Consider the following 20,671-nt stretch of genomic DNA (forward strand, 5'->3'; position numbering starts at 1 on the left):
TGATCTGGAATGATCTGGAATTGTCAGGAACAATCAGGAATGGTCAGGAACGGTGGGAAATGGTCAGGAATGGTTGGGAATGATCCCACTCCCACTTTTCCCACTGCTCCAGGTCCCCCTCCCCTCCCACACTCGGCTGCGGAGCCACTGGATGGAGGCCCCAGTCCTGCTGGAATTCCCACACTGGGCTCAGATCCCTCTGGAATTCCTAAACTGGGCCCCAGTCCTGCTGGAATTCCCACACTGGGCCCAGATCCCTCTGGAATTTGGCTCCAATCCCTCTGGAGTGGGTCCCTGGGCACAGAGTAGATCCTTTGATTTGGAGCAGATTCCTGGATTTGGGTCAGATCCCTGGATTCTGAGCGGATCCCGGAATTCTGATCAGATCCCTGGATTCGGAGCGGATCCACGGGATCTGGGCGGATCCCTGAATTTGGATCGGATCCCAGGCACAGCTGGGCCATGGCAGCAGCGATGTGCTCATGAATATTAATGAATTACTGAATATTCATGAGGACCAGTCAATCACAGCCGCGCTTCCGGCTCTGAACTCCTCCTGCCATTCCCACTGCGCCTCCAGGAGATTCCCAAATTCCCGGGCCTTCCCTGGAGCCAAAACCTCCCCAAAACCCGCCCCGAGCCCTGGCTGGGGGTGAGGAATTCCCAAATTCCCTAAATCCCAAAATTCCCGGCGCTTCTCCCACCCCCAGCAGAACCCGGAAATCTCCTCCACTTCCGTCTGAATTTTATTTATTTTATTTTAATTTATTTTTATTTTCATTTCCTGCCCACACCAAGTGCTGAGGGAGGGGAAGACACCGAAACCACCCGAGCTGCTCCTGCTTTCCCCAAAATCCCTGGAATTCCAGCGGGAAGGGGACACAAACTCCAGCCCCATCCCTCCCTTTTCCCGGTGGGAAGCTCGGCTCAGATTGTCCCAGTTTGGGAATTCCAGAGGGATCCGGGCCCAGTTTGTGAAATCCAGTGGGATCTGAGCCCAGTTTGGGAATTCCAGAGGGATCCGAGCCCACTTCAGGGATTTGAGCCCAATTTGGGAATTCCAGAGGGATCTGAGCAGGAGCAGAGTGAGGAAAACACTGTTGGGAATATCAGGGAATATCAGGAATGTGCAGGGAAGGAGCTGGGCCACGGCTGGGGCCGCATTCCCAGTGCTCCCAGTGCTCCCATCCCAGGGATCCGCGCTGACCCCTCTCCCAGCGAGGGCTGCGGGGCCTGGGTGTGTCCAGAGGGGTCACTCAGTGTCCAGCTGGGAATTTTGGCAACACCAGGCTCTGCAGAGGGGTCACTCAGTGTCCAGCTGGGAATTTTGGGAACACCAGGCTCTGCAGAGGGGTCACTCAGTGTCCGGCTGGACACTCTGGGCTGTCCGGAGCGGTCACTCGGTGCCCAGCCGGACACTCTGGAGGGGTCACTCAGTGTCCACAGGGGTCACTCGGTGTCCGGCCGGACACTCCGGGCTGTCCGGAGGGGTCACTCCATGTCCGGCCGGACATCCTGGAGCTCCTCTGGGCTGTCCGGAGGGGTCACTCCATGTCCGGCCGGACATCCTGGAGCTCCTCTGGGCTGTCCGGAGGGGTCACTTGCTGTCCGGCCGGGCTGTCCGGAGGGGTCACTCGCTGTCCGGCCAGGCTGTCCGGAGGGGTCACTCGCTGTCCGGCCGGGCTGTCCGGCCGTGCCTCGTCCATGCCGAAGTCACTCCAGCAGGGGAAGCTCTCCAGGCAGCCCCCGGCACAGCTGGAAAAGAGCAGGAAAAATGGAATTCTCCAGGGAATGTCGGGATTTCCTGGGCACAGCCCCGCCCGGGCAGCTCCATCCCAGCTGGAAAAGGGGAATGTTCCCATGCCAGGGACATCCCAGCCCCCTGGAACTGGGCTCCTCTGCCCCGAGATCCACTGGGAGGAGCTGGGAATTGTCCTGGGAGGAGCTGGGAATGCCCTGGGATCCACTGGGAGGAGCTGGGAATTGTCCTGGGATCCACTGGGAGGAGCTGGGAATTGTCCTGGGATCCACTGGGAGGAGCTGGGAATTGTCCTGGGATCCACTGGGAGTGCCCTGGGATCCACAGGGAGGTCCCGGGCCGCTCCCCCTGTCCCCCAAATCCCAGCACAGATTGCCCAGCCCGGATCAGATCTGTCCCCAGGCCAGCCCCTCGTTGTCCCTGTGCTGTCCCCTCACCTGGCAGCCCCATCCCCTCACTGTCCCCTCACCTGGCAGCCCCATCCCCTCACTGTCCCCTCACCTGGCAGCGTGGATCCCCTCACTGTCTCCTCACCTGGCAGCCCCATCCCCTCACTGTCCCCTCACCTGGCAGCGTGGATCCCCTCACTGTCTCCTCACCTGGCAGCCCCATCCCCTCACTGTCCCCTCACCTGGCAGCGTGGATCCCCTCACTGTCTCCTCACCTGGCAGCCCCATCCCCTCACTGTCCCCTCACCTGGCAGCGTGGATCCCCTCACTGTCTCCTCACCTGGCAGCCCCATCCCCTCACTGTCCCCTCACCTGGCAGTGTGGATCCCCTCACTGTCCCCTCACCTGGCAGCATGGATCCCCTCACTGTCCCCTCACCTGGCAGCATGGATCCCCTCACTGTCCCCTCACCTGGCAGCGTGGATCCCCTCACTGTCCCCTCACCTGGCAGCGTGGATCCCCTCACTGTCCTCTCACCTGGCAGCCCCATCCCCTCACTGTCCCCTCACTGTCCCCTCACCTGGCAGCCCCATCCCCTCACTGTCCCCTCACCTGGCAGCCCCAGCCCCTCACTGTCCCTGTGCTGCCCCCTCACCTGGCAGCCCCATCCCCTCACTGTCCCCTCACCTGGCAGCCCCATCCCCTCACTGTCCCCTCACCTGGCAGCCCCAGCCCCTCACTGTCCCCTCACCTGGCAGCCCCATCCCCTCACTGTCCCCTCACCTGGCAGCCCCATCCCCTCACTGTCCCCTCACCTGGCAGCCCCAGCCCCTCACTGTCCCCTCACCTGGCAGCCCCATCCCCTCACTGTCCCCTCACCTGGCAGCCCCATCCCCTCACTGTCCCCTCACCTGGCAGCCCCATCCCCTCACTGTCCCCTCACCTGGCAGCCCCAGCCCCTCACTGTCCCCTCACTGTCCCCTCACCTGGCAGCGCCCAGCCCCGCGCCGTCCCCGCGCTGTCCCCAGGCGGGCCCGGCCATGGCGTAGTGCAGGATGGCGTCGGTGACGGAGCGCGGGCCCCGGCCCTGCACGCAGGCCTCGATGGCGGGCACGGGCAGCTGGCTCTGCAGGAACAGGTGCAGGCGGCTGTCGGACAGCAGCACGGCGCTCTGCACCACCCTGGGGACACGGGGACACCGCTCACCCTGCTGCCACCCCACCCTGCAGGGACAGGCCCACCCGTGCGGGCACCTTGGCACCTCCCGCCCTGGGCACACAGGGACACGGTCACCTCTGCTGGCACCTCCCACCCTGGGGACATGGACAGGTCACCTCCCACCCTGGAGATACTGGGACAAGGTCACCTCTGCTGTCACCTCCCACCCTGGGCACACAGGGAGGAAGGAGAGAAATGACAGCAAGGACAGTGGGAACAGGAGTGGGGACAACAGGGGGACAGAAGGGACAGCAGGGACAGGAATGGAACAGCAGGGACAGGAGTGGGACAGGAAGGACAGCAAGGACAGGGGGACAGCAAGGACAGGAGGGGGACAGGATGGGGACAGCAGGGACAGGGGGACATTGGGGACAGGGGGACAGCACGGACAGGAGGGGGACAGGATGGGGACAGCAAGGACAGCAGGGACAGGGGGACAGCACGGACACAGGGGGACAGCAAGGACAGGAGGGGGACAGGAGGGGGACAGCAGGGACAGGGGGACATTGGGGACAGCACGGACACAGGGGGACAGCAAGGACAGGAGGGGGACAGGATGGGGACAGCAAGGACAGCAGGGACAGGGGGACAGCACAGACACAGGGGACAGCAAGGACAGGAGGGGGACAGGAGGGGGACAGCAGGGACAGGGGGACATTGGGGACAGGGGGACAGCACAGACACAGGGGGACAGCAAGGACAGGAGGGGGACAGGATGGGGACAGCAGGGACAGGGGGACATTGGGGACAGCAAGGACGGTCACCAGGGTGACCCAGCCCTCACTGCTGCCACCTCCCGGCCACCCCTGGGCACTGCACCCTCCCCTCAGCCCTTCCCAAATCCCAAACATCCCAAACATCCCAAATCCCAAATATCCCAAACCATCCCAAAGCCCATCCCCGCTCCCACCTCTCCAGGAAGTGCTGCAGCCCCTGCCGCCGCCTCTCGATGAACTCATCGGTGCTTCCCACGAAAAACGCGGATTTTCCCGGCAGCTCCGGCACCGGCCTGGGAGAACGGGGGGAAACTTTGGGATGGGCCCTGGGTGATCCCAAATCCCGGTAGTTTGGGATGGAATCCCAGGACCTCTTACACAGAGCCTGGGAAAACGGGGGGAAACTATGGGATTTTGGGTTCTGGGCGATCCCAAATCCTGGATTTGGGACGGAATCCCACAGCCCTTACATGGAGCCTGGGAAAACGGGGGGAAATGTTGGGATTTTGGGCCCTGGGCGATGCCAAATCCCGGGATTTGGGGCGGAATCCCACAGCCCTTACACGGACCCTGGGAAAATGGGGAAACCTTTGGGATTTTGGGTTCTGGGCGATGCCAAATCCTGGGATTTCTGGCAGAATCCCACAGCCCTTACACGGAGCCTGGGAAATCTTTAGGATTTTGGCCCCGGGCGATCCCAAATCCCAGATTTAGGGCATAATCCCGCAGCTCTTACACGGAGCCTGGGAAATCTGTGGGATTTTGGCCCCAGGCGATCCCAGATCCCGGGATTTGGGGCGGAATCCCGCAGCCCTTACACGGAGCCTGGGAAATCTGTGGGATTTTGGCCCCGGGCAATCCCAGATCCTGGGATTTGGGGCGGAATCCCGCAGCCCTTACACGGAGCCTGGGAAATCTTTGGGATTTTGGCCCCGGGCGATCCCAAATCCCGGATTTGGGGTGGAATCCCGCAGCCCTTACACGGAGCCTGGGAAATCTTTAGGATTTTGGCCCCGGGCGATCCCAAATCCCAGATTTGGGGCGGAATCCTGCAGCCCTTACACGGAGCCTGGGAAATCTTTGGGATTTTGGCCCCGGGCGATCCCAGATCCCGGGATTTGGGGCGGAATCCCGCAGCCCTTACACGGAGCCTGGGAAATCTTTGGGATTTTGGCCCCGGGCGATCCCAGATCCCGGGATTTGGGGCGGAATCCCGCAGCCCTTACACGGAGCCGGCGTTGCGCTGGAGCTGCCGCCGCAGCCACACGAACTCGCGGTAGCGGCGCCGCACGCACGACGTCTTGGCGGTGAAGGCCTTGCTGTTGGTCTGGGAAAAACACCGGAATGGCAGCGGGATCCGGGAGGGATCGCTGGGAATGACCATGGGAGGGATCATGGGGAAGGAACCCGGGCACGGATCACTGGGAGAAATCCCTGGGTATGATTCCTGGGAATAACCCTGGGAGGGATAACTGGGATTGATCCAAGGAGGGATCAGGGGAGGGGTCACTGGGAGAAATCCCTGGGAATGACCCTGGGAAGGATCACTGGGAGAAATTCCTGGAAGAGATCCCTGGGAATTACCCTGGGAGGGATCCGGGGAGGGATTGCTGGGAGAAATCCCTGGGAATGACACTGGGAGAGATCCCTGGGCATGATTCCTGGGAATGACCCTGGGAGGGATCCCTGAAGGGATCACTGGGAATGACCCTGGGAAGGATCACTGGGAGAAATCCCTGGGAGAGATCCCTGGGAATTATTCCTGGGAATGATCCTGGGAGGGAAACCTGGGAGGGATCCCTGGGAATGACCCTGGGAGGGATTCCCTGGAGGGAATCACTGGGAATTGAGGGCTGAGGGATCCAGGGTTGGAATCATCCCTGGGATCAAGGGGCTGGATCTGCCTGGACAGAGGATCCAGGCTGGGAATTCTCCATGGGAATTATCCCTGGGATCGAGGGGCTGGATCTGCCTGGACAGAGGATCCAGGCTGGGAATTCTCCATGAGAATTATCCCTGGGATCGAGGGGCTGGATCTCCATCCCTGCCGGATCCGGGAGCCAGCCCAGGACAGGATCCCGAGGATTCCCCTCCGTGGCTCGGGACATTCCCAGGGCTGATCCTGATCCCAGCTCACGTGCAGGAAGATCTTGTAATCCACGTAGGAATTCCAGGAGCCCTCGTTCTGCACGCGCGGATCCTGCACCCGCACCGTGGTCAGCTCCTGCGGAAACCGGGATGGGATCAGGGATCCACCAGCCCTGCTTCCCTGGAATGGGATCAGGGATCCACCCGGCCCTATTGTCCTGGAATGGGATCAGGGATCCACCAGCCCTGCTTCCCTGGAATGGGATCAGGGATCCACCCCATTCCCGCTGTCCTGGAATGGGATCAGGAGCTCAGGGATCCACCCCATTCCTGCCTCTCCAGCTTCCTGGGAATGGGTCTGAGGGGCTCCAGACATTCCCATTCCCACTTTTCCAGACATTCCCATTTCCCATTCCCCATTCCCACATTTCCAGGCATTCCCATTTCCCATCCCTGCATTTCCAGCCATTTCCATTCCCACTTTTCCAGCCAGTCCCATTCATTCCCACTCCCAGCTGGTCCTGGGCTCAGCCCCACGGACTCCCAGGAATTATCCACGGAGATGGAATTCCCAAGGATTCCACTCGCCCCAATTCCAGGATTTGGGAATAAACCAGGAATGCTCCTCACTTCCTCTCGGTTCTCCAACATCCTAGAGCCAGAGCCCAGCGGGAAACATCTGGGAATAAAGACAAAAAAGGGATTCAGAGAAATCCTTTCTGTGGGTTTTCCACGGATTCTGCATCCCCCAGAATTCTGGGACACTGCAGTTTTTGGGAAGACTGGAAATCTCTGGAATTTGGGAAAAGCTTCACTTTAAGGTGCTCTAGGATTCCCAGTCTGGGGTTATTTCCCTCAAATTCGGGGTTTTCCAAGGCTCTGCTGCCTCTCACCTGCCTGGGATTGGGGATCAAGGAGAGAATTCCAGAGAAATTCCTCATTTCCAGGGAAATTCCTGCCAGGGAAAGCATTCATTGTTATCTCAGGCTCCTTTTATCCTGGTCCACCTCCGAAAACCTTTCCCAACCCTCTGGAACAGCAGGAATCCTCACTCCCACCCACGGAAAACCCTCCAGAGCCAGAAAAACAGGAATGAATCCCAGTTATTCCCGATTTTCCCTGTGGAGGGTGAATTCCTGAGGCTGTTCATAAACACCATTCACTCCCTATTTTCCTCGGACACGGTATAACATTGGAAGTAGTTATTTTTTTTTTTTTTCCCAATAATTATTTTTCAGGATCTTTTTCCTCCCAGGGAAGGAAAGGATTCCTCATTCTCCCTCCCGGGGATGTCCCGCACCACGACGGGTCCCAAAACCTCGGGAAAAGGCAGAAAAACGGGAACGAATCCCAATTATTCCCTTCCCACGCCGGCTGGGAGAATTCCCGAGGCTGTTTCGCCTTTCCAGGGAAGGAGAAAATTCCCGGGAACCGCGGCCCCAGCCCAGGCCCGGGAGAGTCCCAAAAATCCAGGGAAAACCGGGAATGAACCCCATTCCTTCCTTCCCCACGCCGCGGGGGGAATTCCCGGGGATGCTTTTGGGAATTCTCGGCACAGGGATCGGAGCTGGGCCCGAGCCCCGGGCCGGGAGAGGCCGCGGAGCGGGGCTGAGGCCCGGCCCGGCCCCGCAAGTCCTCCCGGGGGATTGGGGACACCGGGAGACCCCGAGGGGAGCCGGGATCCGCCGGGATCCGCCGGGATGCACCGAGGGGACCGGGGATCCCCGAGATCTCCGGACCTGTGCCCTCCCCTCAGGCTCCCCTCACCTCGCACCGCCCGCGGACCGTTCGAGCGGCGCCGGCGGCGGCGCGCGCTTTTATAGCGCGGAGGTGGCGGAAGTTCCGGTGCGGGGCATGCTGGGAGGTGTAGTCCGAACGCCGGTGTTGTCCCAGGTGCCGCCCCACGCCCCGACCCTTGGATGAGGAGGGGACATGAAGGGGCTGGGAATGTTTATCCTGGAGAAAAGAGGGAGCAGGAGGGACCTTCTGGCTCTTCACGACTCCCTGATAGGCGGGGCAGCCGTGGGGGTCAGGCTCTGCTTCCTGAGGAAAGGGTGCGGCCTGAGGTTGGGCATCAGCAGGAATTTCTCCCTGGAAATGGGAACACAACGCTGGCACAGCTGCCCGGGGCGGTGCTGGAGTCCCCATCCCCAAAAACACGAGGAGGTGGCACTTAGAGACACGGGTCAGGGGTGGCATGGCAGTGCTGGGGGAAGGGTTGGATTTGGCGATCTTAGATCCTAGGGTTGGACTTGGAGATCTTAGAGGGCTTTTCCAGCCTGAGCGATTCCAAGATTCCCTAAATAAGATTATTTATGGAGCCCATAAACGGAACCCTTCCCTGGGCGCTGGCACAGGCTGGGCACGGCCCACTGGACGTGGCGCTCGGGGCCCTGACCTGTGGGACAAGGCGCTTTTGGGTCACGGCTTGAGCTCGAAGACTTTCCCACCGTTCATAACTCCTAATTGTTTAATTAAACAACGCGCAGAACGGAGAGGCCTGACCATCCCGGACTACACCTCCCACCCCGCCTCGCGCGCACGCAGCGCCGCCGCGCTCCGCGGACTACACCTCCCATCACGCCCCGCGCCGCCCGGCGGAACGCACTGCGGCTCGGCGGCGGCGCGGACTACACGTCCCGGCGCGCCCCGCGCGGGCGCGGCGCAGGCGCGGTGCGCGCGGCGGGCAGCGGCGCTGGCCGGGCTCTTTTGTTCAGGGCGGCGGACGGAGCGCGGCCAGGCCCGGGCCCCCCCCGACCCCCGAGCGCGCCCCCCGCGCCCCTTCCCTCGGACACCGGCGGCGGGGCTGTGCGAGGTCAGCGCGGAGCCGGCACCGAGCGCCGGCGGGGGGCGGCGGGGGGGGTGGGGGTGAGGGGGGTGAGGGGGGGCGGGGCGGCCGTGGGGGGAGGGGAGGGGGTGTGGGGGGGGCTGGGGGGCGGGGATGGGGTCAGTGAGGGGGTTTGGGGTGATGAGGGGGGGTTTGGGGCTGGGGTCAGTGTAGGGACGGATTCGGCGCTGATGAGGATGGGGATGGGGTCCGTGAGGAGATTTGGGCATGGTGTCAGTGTAGGGATCGATTTGGGGGTGCTGAGGGGAGGATTTGGGGCTGGGGTCAGTGTAGGGATGGATTTGGGGTGATGAGGGGGTTTGGGATAGGGTCAGTGTAGAGAGGGATTTGAGGAGGGGATTTGGGAGGATGGAGAGGGGATTTGGGGCTGGGGTCAGTGTAGGGATCGATTTGGGATGATGGAGAGAGGATTTGGGGCTGGGGTCAGTGTAGGGATGGATTTGGGAGTGCTTAGAAGGGGATTTGGGATGGGGTCAGTGTAGGGATGGATTTGGGATGATGGAGAGAGGATTTGGGGGTGGGGTCAGTGTAGGGATGGATTTGGGAGTGCTTAGAAGGGGATTTGGGATGGGGTCAGTGTAGGGATGGATTTGGGATGATGGAGAGAGGATTTGGGGGTGGGGTCAGTGTAGGGATGGATTTGGGAGTGCTTAGAAGGGGATTTGGGATGGGGTCAGTGTAGGGATGGATTTGGGATGATGGAGAGAGGATTTGGGGGTGGGGTCAGTGTAGGGATCGATTTGGGGGTGCTGAGGGGAGGATTTGGGGCTGGGGTCAGTGTAGGGATGGATTTGGGAGGATAGAGAGGGGATTTGGGGCTGGGGTCAGTGTAGGGATGGATTTGAGGAGGGGATTTAGGGTAATGAGAGGATTTGGGATGGGGTCACTGTGGGAATGGATTTGGGGCTGGAGTCAGTATAGGGATGGATTTTGGGGTGCTTAGAAGGGGATTTGGGGCTGGGGTCAGTGTAGGGATGGATTTTGGGGTGCAGGGCGGGGTCAGTGATGGGTTTTGGGATGGGGTCAGTGTAGGGATGGATTTTGGGGTGGTGGGAAAGGGGGATCAGCGGGATGGGATGTGTGAAATGTTGGGATGCCGGTGGGGCTGTGACCCCAAAAAGGAGCTGCACGGGGGAAAGGGGAGTTTTGGGGTTCAGGAGTTTTGGGGTGAGGCAGATCCCATGGAGAGAGAGATGTTTGGAAAATGGGAAGTTGTGGGGTGAAAATGTTGTGGGGTTTTTTTGTTGGTTTTTTTTTTTTTTTTTTGCTTGGTTGGTTTTTTTTGGGAAAAAAGGGTAATTTGTGAGGGGGAAAAAAGGGATTTTGGGGGCAAGAAAAAGGGATTTTGTGAGGGGAAAAATGGGACTTGGGGGGAGGGAAGAAAGGGGGATTTTAGTGGGGGGAAAAGTGGGATTTGAGGGGACAGAGAAGAGGGGGATTTGTGAGGAGAAAAAAAGGGATTTGTGAGGGGGAAAGTGGCATTTGTGAGGGCAAAAACCTGGGATTTGTGGAGGAAAAGGGGTTTGTGAGAGAAAAACTGGGATTTGTGAGGGAAAAAACCTGCAATTTATGAGGGGAAAACGGATTTGTGGAGGAAAAGGGAATTGTGAGGGAAGGAAGTGGGATTTGTGAGGGGAAAACCCAGGAATTGTAAGGGAAAAGTGGGATTTATGAGGAGAAAAAGTGGGATTTGTGAGCAGAAAACTCAGGAATTGTGAGGGAAATAAAGGGAATTGTGAGGGGGAAAGTGGGATTTGTGAGGGGAAAAAGTGGGATTTGTGAAGGGAAAAGGGGGAATTGTGAGGGTAAAAGTGGGACTTGTGAGGGGAAAACCTGGGAATTGTGAGGGAAAAGTGGGATTTATGAGGAGAAAAAGTGGGATTTATGAGGGAAAATTAGATTTGTGAAAGGAAAAAGTGGGATTTGTGAGGGAAAAAGGGGAATTGTGAGGGGGAAAAGGGATTTTGGGGACAGGGCTTTCAAACCCCCTTGGGATGAGGGGAAGGAAAAGCGGGAATCGGGCAGGGCGCGGGATGGGGAGGGACAAGCGACAACTTTTGGCGGGAAGCAGGAAAAATCCTGGGAATCCGGGGTTGGGAGGGAAATTCGGGAATTTGGGGCGGGGCTGGGGTCAGGAATGGAGGAGGAGCTGTTTTGGGGGAACTTTGCTGGGATTTCGGGATCTGGGCGAGCCAAAGCTCTGGGAATTTTGGGTGCTGGAAAAACGTTTTTGGAATCCCAGAGGGATTTGGGGGTCTGGAGAAAGAGCTGGGAAAGCTTTTCCCAGGAAAAACTGGCTTTGGAGCCGGGGTTATCCCGGGAATCTTCCCTGTGGTCCTGTGGGGAAGTTTTTGGGGGGAGAAAAGGGGATTTTGGAGGCGAGAAAAAGGGAATTCTCTGTGGAATGCGGATGGGGGGGATGCCAGGGATGTGTTCCCATAAAACTGAGGGATCCCGGAATAAAAATAGGGATTCTGGAGGGATAACTCTGGGATTTGCTGTGAAAAAGGCTGGAAAGAATAGGGAAAAGAATAGGGATAAATCCCAGAATTCCTCCGGAAACTGAGAGGGGAGGATCGGGCTCCTGGAATCCACGGAATTCAGCTGGGGCTGCTCCAGCCGCTGGGAAATGCCCCAAAAAAAAACCTGGGAATGGGCTTGGAATGCAGGCCCTGCAGCCCTTGGGAATTCCTTGTGGGAATCTGGGAAAAATGGATCCCAAAAATGCCCCAGAATGTTCAGAATCCAGGCTTTTCCCAGCTCTGAATCCAGAGTTTTTCCAGCTCGGAATCCAGGGCTTTCCTGGCTCTGAATCCAGAATATTCCCAGCTCTGAATCCAGAGTTTTCCCAGCCAGGACTGGATGGAATTTCAGGAATTTTTGACTCCCTAAACAGCCGTGGGATGAGGAGCTGGATAAATATCCCAGAGTATCCATGATCCAGCAAGGGAATGGCCACGGAGAGGTCGGGATCTGGGAATGTGACCTGGGATTAATTGGGATTAACAGATGATGGAATTTGAGTTGATGGAAATGCCAATTTTTCCCCTCAGGATTTCCCATCCCAGGCAAGGCAGGGAGAGAAAATCCTGGATGGGAAAATGCCACTTTTTCCAAGGGCTGAAGGGCAGCTCTGGGAGGTCAGGAATGAGCCAGGAAAATTTGGGAAAGGCTGGGAAAGAAAACCCGGAGTAGCTTTTAGGAAAAAAAAAAATTGTATAGAATTGCTGGAATTAAAGAGTGGGGAAGGCAAAAATCCAAATCTTTGTGTCAAAATCCTGGGATTGCTCCAGGAATTCCCGGGAAATTCTCACCTGGATTCCTGCCCTGATCCCAGCCTTTTTTCCCGTTTTTGGTGGGAATATCCCAGTGTTGCCAAGGAGCTCCAGCAAGGCAGGGAGAGAAAATTCTGGAAAATCCCAGTGTTCCCAAGGAAAATCCTGGTGTTCCAGGGTGGGAAAATCCCAGTGTTCCCAAGGAAAATCCCAGTGTTCCCAAGGAGCTCCAGCAGGGCAGGGAGACAAAATCCCAGAAAATCTGACTGTGCCAGGGTTGGAAATCCCATTCCAATCTAGAAACAGATCCTGGAGGGATTCCACCCCTCAATCCCAGTGTGGGATCCAAGGAATTCTCCCCGAGAAGGGAACACAGCCCCACCTGAATCAGGCCAAACATCCCAAATTGTGCATCCCGACATTCCCAAAATCCCCAAATCCGGGATTTTCCTGCCTGCAGCAGCCCGGGAAAGCGGAGAAGCTGGCCAGCACAATGGGAAAAAAGCAGAACAAGAAGAAGGTGGAAGAGGTGCTGGAGGAGGAGGAGGAGGAATACGTGGTGGAAAAGGTCCTGGATCGGCGCGTGGTGAAGGGAAAGGTGGAATACCTGCTCAAGTGGAAGGGTTTCTCCGAGTGAGTCATTCCCGCCCGGATCCGACGCTTTCCCGGGAAAATTGGGAGCTGGGAGGGTCCTGGGGGTCCGTCCTGCCAGGGAGAGGGGCAGGACGGGGAAATCCCAGTGTTCCAGGGAAATCCTGGTGTTCCAGGGAAATCCCGGAGTTCCCGGGGAGATCCCGGCATTCCCAGGGAAATCCCGGCGTTCCAGGGAAATCCTGGTGTTCAGAAGGAAAATCCCAGTATTCCTAAGGAAAATTCCACTGTTCCCAAGGAACTCCAGCAGGGCAGGGAGGGAAAATCCTGGTTGGGAAAATCCCAGTGTTCCCAAGGAAAGTCCCAGTGTTTCCAAGGAAATCCCGGTGTTCCTAGGGAAATCCCGGTATTCCAACAAAAATCATGCTGTTCAAAGGATTTCCCATCCCAGGGAGAACAAATCCTGGAAAATCCCACTGTTCCTAAGGATTTCCCATCCCAGGGAAAATCCCAGTGTTCCCAAGGAACTCCAGCAGGGCAGGGAGAGAAAATCCTGGAAAATCCCAGCGTTCCAGGGTGGGAGATCCCATTCTGACCTGGAAACAGATCCTGGAGGGATTTCCCCCTTCAATCCCAGTGTGGGATCCAAGGAATTTCCTCCCTTTCCTCCAGGATTTCCCCAGCTCTGAATCCAGAGTTTTCCCAGCCAGCACTGGATGGATTTTCAGGAATTTTTGATTCCCTGAACAGCTGTGGAAGCTGAGAAAAACTCTGGGATGAGGAGCTGGATAAATATCCCGCAGGATCCATGATCCAGCAAGGGGAATGTCAGGATCTGGGAACTGGATCCAGCATTCCCACCTGGATCAGTCCAACCATCCCAAATTCCACCTCCCCAGCATCCCGGTGATGCCCCATCCGGGATTTTCTGGGCTGGGAAAACCGGGAAAAATGAGGGATTTGTGTTTGCTGGCAGCGAGGACAACACCTGGGAGCCTGAGGAGAACCTGGACTGCCCGGACCTGATCGCGGAATTCCTGCAATCCCAGAAAACCGCCCACGAGAGCGAGAAATCCGAGGGCAGCAAGCGCAAGGCCGAGTCCGACACGGAGGACAAAGGGGAGGAGAGCAAACCAAAGAAAAAGAAGGAAGAGGTGAGGCTGGAATGGGATCCCGGGAAAAGGATTCCGAGGAAAATCCCTGGAAAAGCCATTTTTTGGTCCCTGGAAAAGCCATTCCAAGGGGTTTTTTCAAGGAATGGGAGGCTGGAGGTTTGGGAAGGAGGAAGGAGGTGATGGCTGAGCTTGGCTTGCCAAGATTCCCAGTCTGATCCCAGTCTGGTTTCCCAGTCTGATCCCAGTCTGGTTTCCCAGTTTGCTTTCCCAGTCTGATCCCAGTCTGGTTTCCCAGTCTGATCCCAGTTTGCTTTCCCAGACTGATCCCAGTTTGCTTTCCCAGTCTGATCCCAGTCTGCTTTCCCAGTTTGTTTCCCAGTCTGATCCCAGTTTGCTTTCCCAGTCTGCTTTCCCAGTCTTGCCCTATCCCAGTTTAACCAGTTCCCTGTGTCCTGTCCCTCCATCCCTTTTCCCAGTCCCTCTCCAGCTCTCCCTGCATCCTTCCCTTCTCCAGCTGAACATTCCCAGCTCTCCTGGAGCCCTGGGAACATTCCCACAACCCTGGAACTCCAGCCTGATCCTCCCTGCCCATCCCAGAGCCGGGAATGTCACTCTGGGGATTCACAAATGGAATTTTCTCCCTTTTCCCCCCTTTTTCCCAGTCGGAGAAACCGCGAGGCTTCGCCCGGGGCTTCGAGCCGGAGCGAATCATCGGCGCCACGGATTCCAGCGGGGAGCTGATGTTCCTGATGAAGTGGTGAGGGCTGCAGGGGGCTGGCCCCTGCTCCTGATTCCCAGGGGATCTTCCCACTGCATCCAGGGGTCAGGAGCTCTGTGGGACCAGGGACGGTCCCTCTGTGCCGAGGCAGTGGGAATGTTGGTCCTGGAGAAAAGAGGGATCAGGAGGGAACTTCTGGGTCACCATGAGGGACAGGGAGGGGTTTGGAGTGCTGAGGGAATGGGAATGTTCATCCTGGAGAAAAGAGGGATCAGGAGGGAACTTCTGGGTCACCATGAGGGACAGGGAGGGGTTTGGAGTGCTGAGGGAATGGGAATGTTCATCCTGGAGAAAAGAGGGATCAGGAGGGAACTTCTGGGTCTCCACAAGGGACAGGGGAGGGTTTGGAGCTCCAGGAGCAGCTGAGGGAATGGGAATGTTCATCCTGGAGAAAAGGGGATCAGGAGGGAACTTCGGTGTCTGCACAAGGGTCAGGGAAGGGTTTGGAGCTGCTGAGGGAATGGGAATGTTGGTCCTGGAGAAAAGGGGATCAGGAGGGACCTTCTGGATCAGGAGGGCCGGGAGGGGACATAGGCTCTGACCCCAGGGAACGGTCAGGCTCAGGGATTTGGGGTTGGCTCAGGGGTTAGGGTCAGGGTTTAAGTTTAGGGTTCAGGGTTAGGCTTTAGAGTTAGGGGTTAGTGTTTAGGGTTAGGGCTTCAGGTTAGGGTTTAGGGTTAGGAGTTAGGGTCAGGGTTAGGGGCCTTTGGGACATCCAGAGCCCTCAGGAATTCTGTTCTGCTGCTCTCCCATCCCTCCTTTCCCCCTCCCTGACTCGCGCAGGAAGAATTCGGACGGGGCCGACCTGGTGCCCGCCAAGGGTCAGGGTTTGGAGTCAGGGTTTAGGGTCAGGGTTTAGGGTTAGGATTAGGGGTTAGGAGCCTTTGGGACATCCAGAGTCCCTCAGGAATTCTGTTCTGCTGCTCTCCCATCCCTCCCTGACTCGCTGTCCTCTCCCCTGCAGGAAGAACTCGGACGGGGCCGACCTGGTGCCCGCCAAGGGTCAGGGTTTGGAGTCAGGGTTTAGGGTTAGGATTAGGGGTTAGGAGCCTTTGGAACATCCAGAGTCCCTCAGGAATTCTGTTCTGCTGCTCTCCCATCCCTCCCTGACTCGCTGTCCTCTCCCCTGCAGGAAGAACTCGGACAGGGCCGACCTGGTGCCCACCAAGGGTCAGGGTTTGGAGTCAGGGTTTGGAGTCAGGGTTTAGGGTTGGGGTCAGGGACATTTGGGACATCCAGAACCTCTCAGGAATTCCATTCTCCTCCTGCTCCCCTCCCTGACTCGCTGTCCTCTCCCCCGCAGGAAGAACTCGGACGAGGCCGACCTGGTGCCCGCCAAGGAAGCCAACATCAAGTGCCCGCAGGTGGTGATCTCGTTCTACGAGGAGCGGTTGACATGGCACTCCTACCCCTCAGAGGACGATGACAAGAAGGAGGACAAGAACTAAGCCCTGGTTGTCCCCTCTTCGGGCAGCTCTCGGGGTTTTTTTTGGGAAGACGATCTGAACTTTCGTGGGGTGTGAGCAAAGGAGGGGTTTGGAGGTGCCCTTGGAAGAGCCCCCCCAGCCCGGTGTCTGTGCCCTGCAGCCACTCCTCTGCTCCCTGCCGTGTCCAGATTCCCAGCAGAATCCCATGGAATTCCAGATTCCACGGGTGGGGGGGAGGGAGAGCCCAGGGGGATATGGAAAGCTTGGGATCGGGTGGGAATTTCGGGCTGGGGAGGGTCTCAAAGCAGTGGGAGCAGGAGCCAAGCCCCTTCCATGAAGGACTCGCCGGGATGGCCAGGCTGGGGTTGGGATTGGGATTGGGATTGGGAATGCAGACGGATCTGCTTCCCCCCACAGCCCATCCCACAGCCCCAGCCTTGTTCCCAATAGTGTTAACTCTGCATTTTTAAGGCGTAGCATGTGTGTAGGTCTTTTGATTCGGATTTTTCTTTTCCTTTTTTCTTTTTCCTTTGTTTTCTTCCTTTTTTTTGGTTTTTTTTTTTTTTTTTTTTGCTGTTTCCTGGTGTTATCCTTTGGGAAGGAAGGGGAGGGATTTTGGGGCGAATTCAATCACTTTTAATTAAGGATGTCTGGTGATGACATTCCTAGATCGTTTCCATATTCTTGGGTTTGTAGTTTTTTTGGTTTTTTTTCTTTTTTAAAGAACCTGAATTTGGTCTTTTTTCTAAAAAAACCCATGAATTCAGCAAAGAAAATCAATTGATTAAAAAACAATTAAGGGAGGAAGGGAGAAGATCCCAGAATTGCTGCCAGAACTGGGGGACAGAGACACTGAAACTGTGAATGTCCAAAATCTCCGGAGCTAATCCTCGAGTGATTTTTAGGGGGAATTTTTGGGGGAAAGGGGGAGGGAATTTTTGGGGTGGGAGGGGACGAAGGGGAGACTTTGTGAAAATGCAGCTTTGTGATTCTGTATCGTCCTGCAGCAGAACTGCCACTCCTGACACGTGCATTGTATGGGGGGGTGGGGGGGATGGATTTTAACCCTTTTATTGCCTTTTTAACCCTTTTGTTTTTCTGTTCTAAGGTGCTATTTCTCCAAATTTGGGGGGGGGGGAATCCCCCCCTCCAAAAAAAAAAATTCCTGAATTTCTGACCACTTGTTCTTTTTCCCACTCTGGATTTTCCTGCCCAGCCAGCAAGGGAGGGAACATGGGAGGGAGAGGAGCCAAGAGCAGCACAAGGAAAAATCCAATCAATCCCAATTTCTCCCGAGGCGAGGTTGGGAGCTGCTTTCCCAGGACCTCGTGGTAGTGGGGGGGGGGTTGATTTTTGAAATCAGATTTATTTCCCAATCCGGAACTATTTAAGTGACTCCAGGGGTGGGATCTCGACGTGCATTGTACAAACCTTTTTTATGAGCATGTGTTTGGGTTCCTGTGCAAAAATCCGTGTGCAAATGTAAAAGTTCGTGTTTGGATTTTAACTTCATACCGAGCTCTGTCCAGTTTTTAGTTTGGATTTTTTTGTTTTGTTTCGATTTTTTTTTTTTTTGGTCTCAATAAAATTTTAGATTTATAATCCTGATTTTTAAATTTTTTTTAGATTTTTTTTTTTTAAATTATTTTTTTAATCCTTTCTTTCCCTTGCTCCCTTTCCTCCAGCGATGAGTGTCCGGGTAGAGCAGGAGACGGAGGGAAGGTGAGCCCTGAGCCAGGGTAGAGCTTTGCAGAAGGTTCTGGAGCAGGTTCTGGGTTGGTTTTGGCCTCCAGCTGCAGAGGAGAGGCCGAGCAGAGCCGGGCCCGGCGCGGGGAGCGTGGCTGGGTAAGTGACCGTCGGTTCCGCCCGGCGCCGCGGCGAGCCCGGCCGAGCTCCGCGCCGCAGGCGGCTCCTGGCAGCCCGGAGAGCAGCGCGGGGCTCGGGCCTGCAGCACGAGGAGGAGGAGGGCTCCTGCAGGAGGAGGAAGGCTCTGGGAGGAGGAGGAGGGCTCCTGGAGGAGGAGGAAGGCTCTGGGAGGAGGAGGAGGGCTCCTGCAGGACCAGGAAGGCTCTGGGAGGAGGAGGAGGGCTCCTGCAGGACCAGGAAGGCTCTGGGAGGAGGAGGAGGGCTCCTGGAGGAGGAGGAAGGCTCTGGGAGGAGGAGGAGGGCTCCTGGAGGAGGAGGAAGGCTCTGGGAGGAGGAGGAGGGCTCCTGGAGGAGGAGGAAGGCTCTGGGAGGAGGGCTCCTGAAGGACGAGGAAGGCTCTGGGAGGAGGAGGAGGGCTCCTGGAGGAGGAGGAAGGCTCTGGGAGGAGGAGGAGGGCTCCTGAAGGACAAGGAAGGCTCTGGGAGGAGGAGGAGGGCTCCTGCAGGACCAGGAAGGTTCTCGGAGGAGGAGGAAGGCTCTGGGAGGAGGAGGAGGGCTCCTGGAGGAGGAGGAAGGTTCTGGGAGGAGGAGGAAGGCTCTTGGAGGAGGAGGAGGGCTCCTGGAGGAGGAGGAAGGTTCTGGGAAGAGGATTGGTGGCTCCTGGAGGAGGACGATGCTGGTTTCCTGGAGGAGGAGGAGGAAGGTTCTTGGAGGAGGAGGAAGGCTCTGGGAGGAGGAAGAGAAACAAGGATGGTGGCTCCTGGAGGAGGACGATGGTGGTTTCCTGGAAGAGGAGGAGGAGGAGGAAGGTTCTTGGAGGAGGATGGTGGCTCCTGGAGGAGGAGGAGGATGGCGGCTTCTAGAAGAGGAGGAGGATGGTGGTTCCTGGAGGAGGAGGAAGAGCAAGAAGGATGGTGGCTCCTGGAGGAGGAGGAGGAGGATGGTGGTTCCTGGATGAAGACAAAGGTTCTTGGAGGAGGAGGATGGTGGCTCCTGGAGAAGGAGGAGGAGGAAGATGGTGGCTTCTGGAAGAGGAGGAGGATAGCTGGTGGTTCCTGGAGAAGGAGGGCTCCCGGAGGAGGAGGAGGAGGATGATGGTGGTTCCTGGAAGAGGAGGAGGATGGTGGTTCTTTGAGGAGCATGGTGGTTCCTGGAGGAAGACAAATGGTCTTGGAGAAGGATGGTGGCTGCTGGAGGATGGTGGTTTCTGGGAAGGAGGATGATGGTTCCTGGAGGAGGAAGACGGCTCCTGGAGAAAGAAGATGATTCCTGGAGGAAGAGGATGGAAGCTGGAGCTTCCTCAGGCTCCAAAGGCCCTGGGCTCAGCTGGAGCTTCCCGATGGATTTGGGCACGGGGAAGGAGCTGTGAGAGCACAGGAGCAGAGAGAGATCCCGGGAGGAGCAGTGGATCCCTCCCCTGAGCAGAGATCCTGGGAGAAGCTGTGGATCCCTTCGGTGGATCCCTCCCCTGAGCAGAGATCCCGGGAGGAGCAGTGGATCCCTTCGGTGGATCCCTTCCCCATGAGCTCCCTGCAGGGAATCCCTGTGGGATTTTCTGCCAGCTGGGACCCAGCCCCTGAGGAGTATCTGGAATCATCAGCCAGGAGGAGAGCGGGGAGATCCTTGGATCCAGTGTGGATTTATTGGGAATCTGATGTGGATCTGGAGTGGATCCAGCATGGATTTCATGTGGATCTAAAGTGGATCCGGTGTGGGTTTACCGCCCCACCTCCCCTCGGCAGAGCTCAGATCCGGCTCCGACTCCGGGAGCGGGACCCGGCCCCTTCCCACCCCGAGCAGAAGGGATTTGGGACCCTTTGGGATTTTGGGAAGCCGGGCTGGGGCTGGAGGGGGATTGGGGTTGGATTTTCCGCTTGGGCTGGGCCGAGGGGCTGGGGAAGGACCAAACCTTGGGAAGAGCAGGGATTGCACCACAGAATTCCATCCTGCAATTCCGGCAGTTCCGCATTCATCCAGGGACCCCCAAAGAGGGCCTTGGCGCCGCTTTTCCGGGGAAATCCACGGGAAACGCTCCCAGTGAAGGATCCGGGGCAGGATTTGGGGCAGGATTTGGGCTGTTCCACCCTCGGGACAGAAGCAGCTCCGGCAGGAGGCTCCCAGGCCATTCCCAGCAGCAAAGCCAGGCCTGGGGAGTCAGAATTCCAAGGAGAGGGATCAGGGCCTGCAGCGCCTCGCGGAGCCGGGAATGCACCCGGGAGAAAAGGGCCAGAGCTGCTTGGACCCTCAGAGGAGTTTCTGCTTCTCCTTTTCCTCTTTCTCCTTTTCCCTTCTTTCTTCTCCTTTTTATTCCAGTTTTTCTTCCTTCTCCTTCCTTTTCCTTCTTTCTGTTCTCCTCCTTCTTCTCCTTTTTCCTTCTCCTTTCCATTCCAGTTTTTCTTCTTTCCTTTTCCTTATTTTCCTTCTCCTTCTCTTTCCTTTTCCTTCTCTTTACCTTTTTCTTCTCCTTTTTCCTTCTCTTTTTCATTCCAGTTTTTCTTTTCCTTTATTTTCTTTCTTTTTTCTTCTTCTTTTTCCTTTTCCTTCTCTTCACCTTTTTCTTCTTTTTCCTTCTCCTTTTCCTTCTAGATTTTCTCCCTTGTC

At 57.2% G+C, this 20,671-nt stretch overlaps 2 protein-coding genes across 4 annotated transcripts; one reads left to right on the top strand and one right to left on the bottom strand.

Moving 5' to 3' along the window:
- Positions 1–740: 740 nt before the first annotated feature.
- On the bottom strand, positions 741–8,526 carry SNX11 (sorting nexin 11). 2 transcript variants are annotated; one of them, XM_085561755.1, is made up of 8 exons: positions 7,938–7,975; positions 7,064–7,125; positions 6,801–6,849; positions 6,220–6,306; positions 5,309–5,409; positions 4,277–4,375; positions 3,135–3,329; positions 741–1,755 (listed from the first exon to the last, which is right to left on the bottom strand). In XM_085561755.1, exons 3-8 carry the CDS (start codon positions 6,819–6,821, stop codon positions 1,545–1,547), a joined length of 714 nt encoding a protein of 237 aa, XP_085417881.1. In that variant the 5' UTR covers positions 6,822–6,849; positions 7,064–7,125; positions 7,938–7,975; the 3' UTR covers positions 741–1,544. The 2 variants fall into 2 exon arrangements, with proteins under 2 accessions (XP_085417881.1, XP_085417882.1); XM_085561756.1 differs by lacking the exon at positions 7,064–7,125 and having other exon boundaries at positions 7,938–8,526.
- A 319-nt stretch (positions 8,527–8,845) lies between these two features.
- On the top strand, positions 8,846–17,826 carry CBX1 (chromobox 1). Of its 2 annotated transcripts, none has more exons than XM_077788335.2 (5): positions 8,846–8,985; positions 12,754–12,926; positions 13,861–14,038; positions 14,662–14,756; positions 16,081–17,826. In XM_077788335.2, the coding sequence occupies exons 2-5, from the start codon at positions 12,787–12,789 to the stop codon at positions 16,223–16,225; spliced, it is 558 nt and encodes a 185-aa protein (XP_077644461.1). In that variant the 5' UTR covers positions 8,846–8,985; positions 12,754–12,786; the 3' UTR covers positions 16,226–17,826. The 2 variants fall into 2 exon arrangements, with proteins under 2 accessions (XP_077644461.1, XP_077644460.1); XM_077788334.2 differs by having other exon boundaries at positions 12,757–12,926.
- Positions 17,827–20,671: the final 2,845 nt, after the last annotated feature.

Source organism: Lonchura striata, chromosome 27 (assembly GCF_050655825.1).
Source record: "Lonchura striata isolate lonStrDom1 chromosome 27, ASM5065582v1, whole genome shotgun sequence".
Taxonomy (NCBI): Eukaryota; Metazoa; Chordata; class Aves; order Passeriformes; family Estrildidae; genus Lonchura; species Lonchura striata.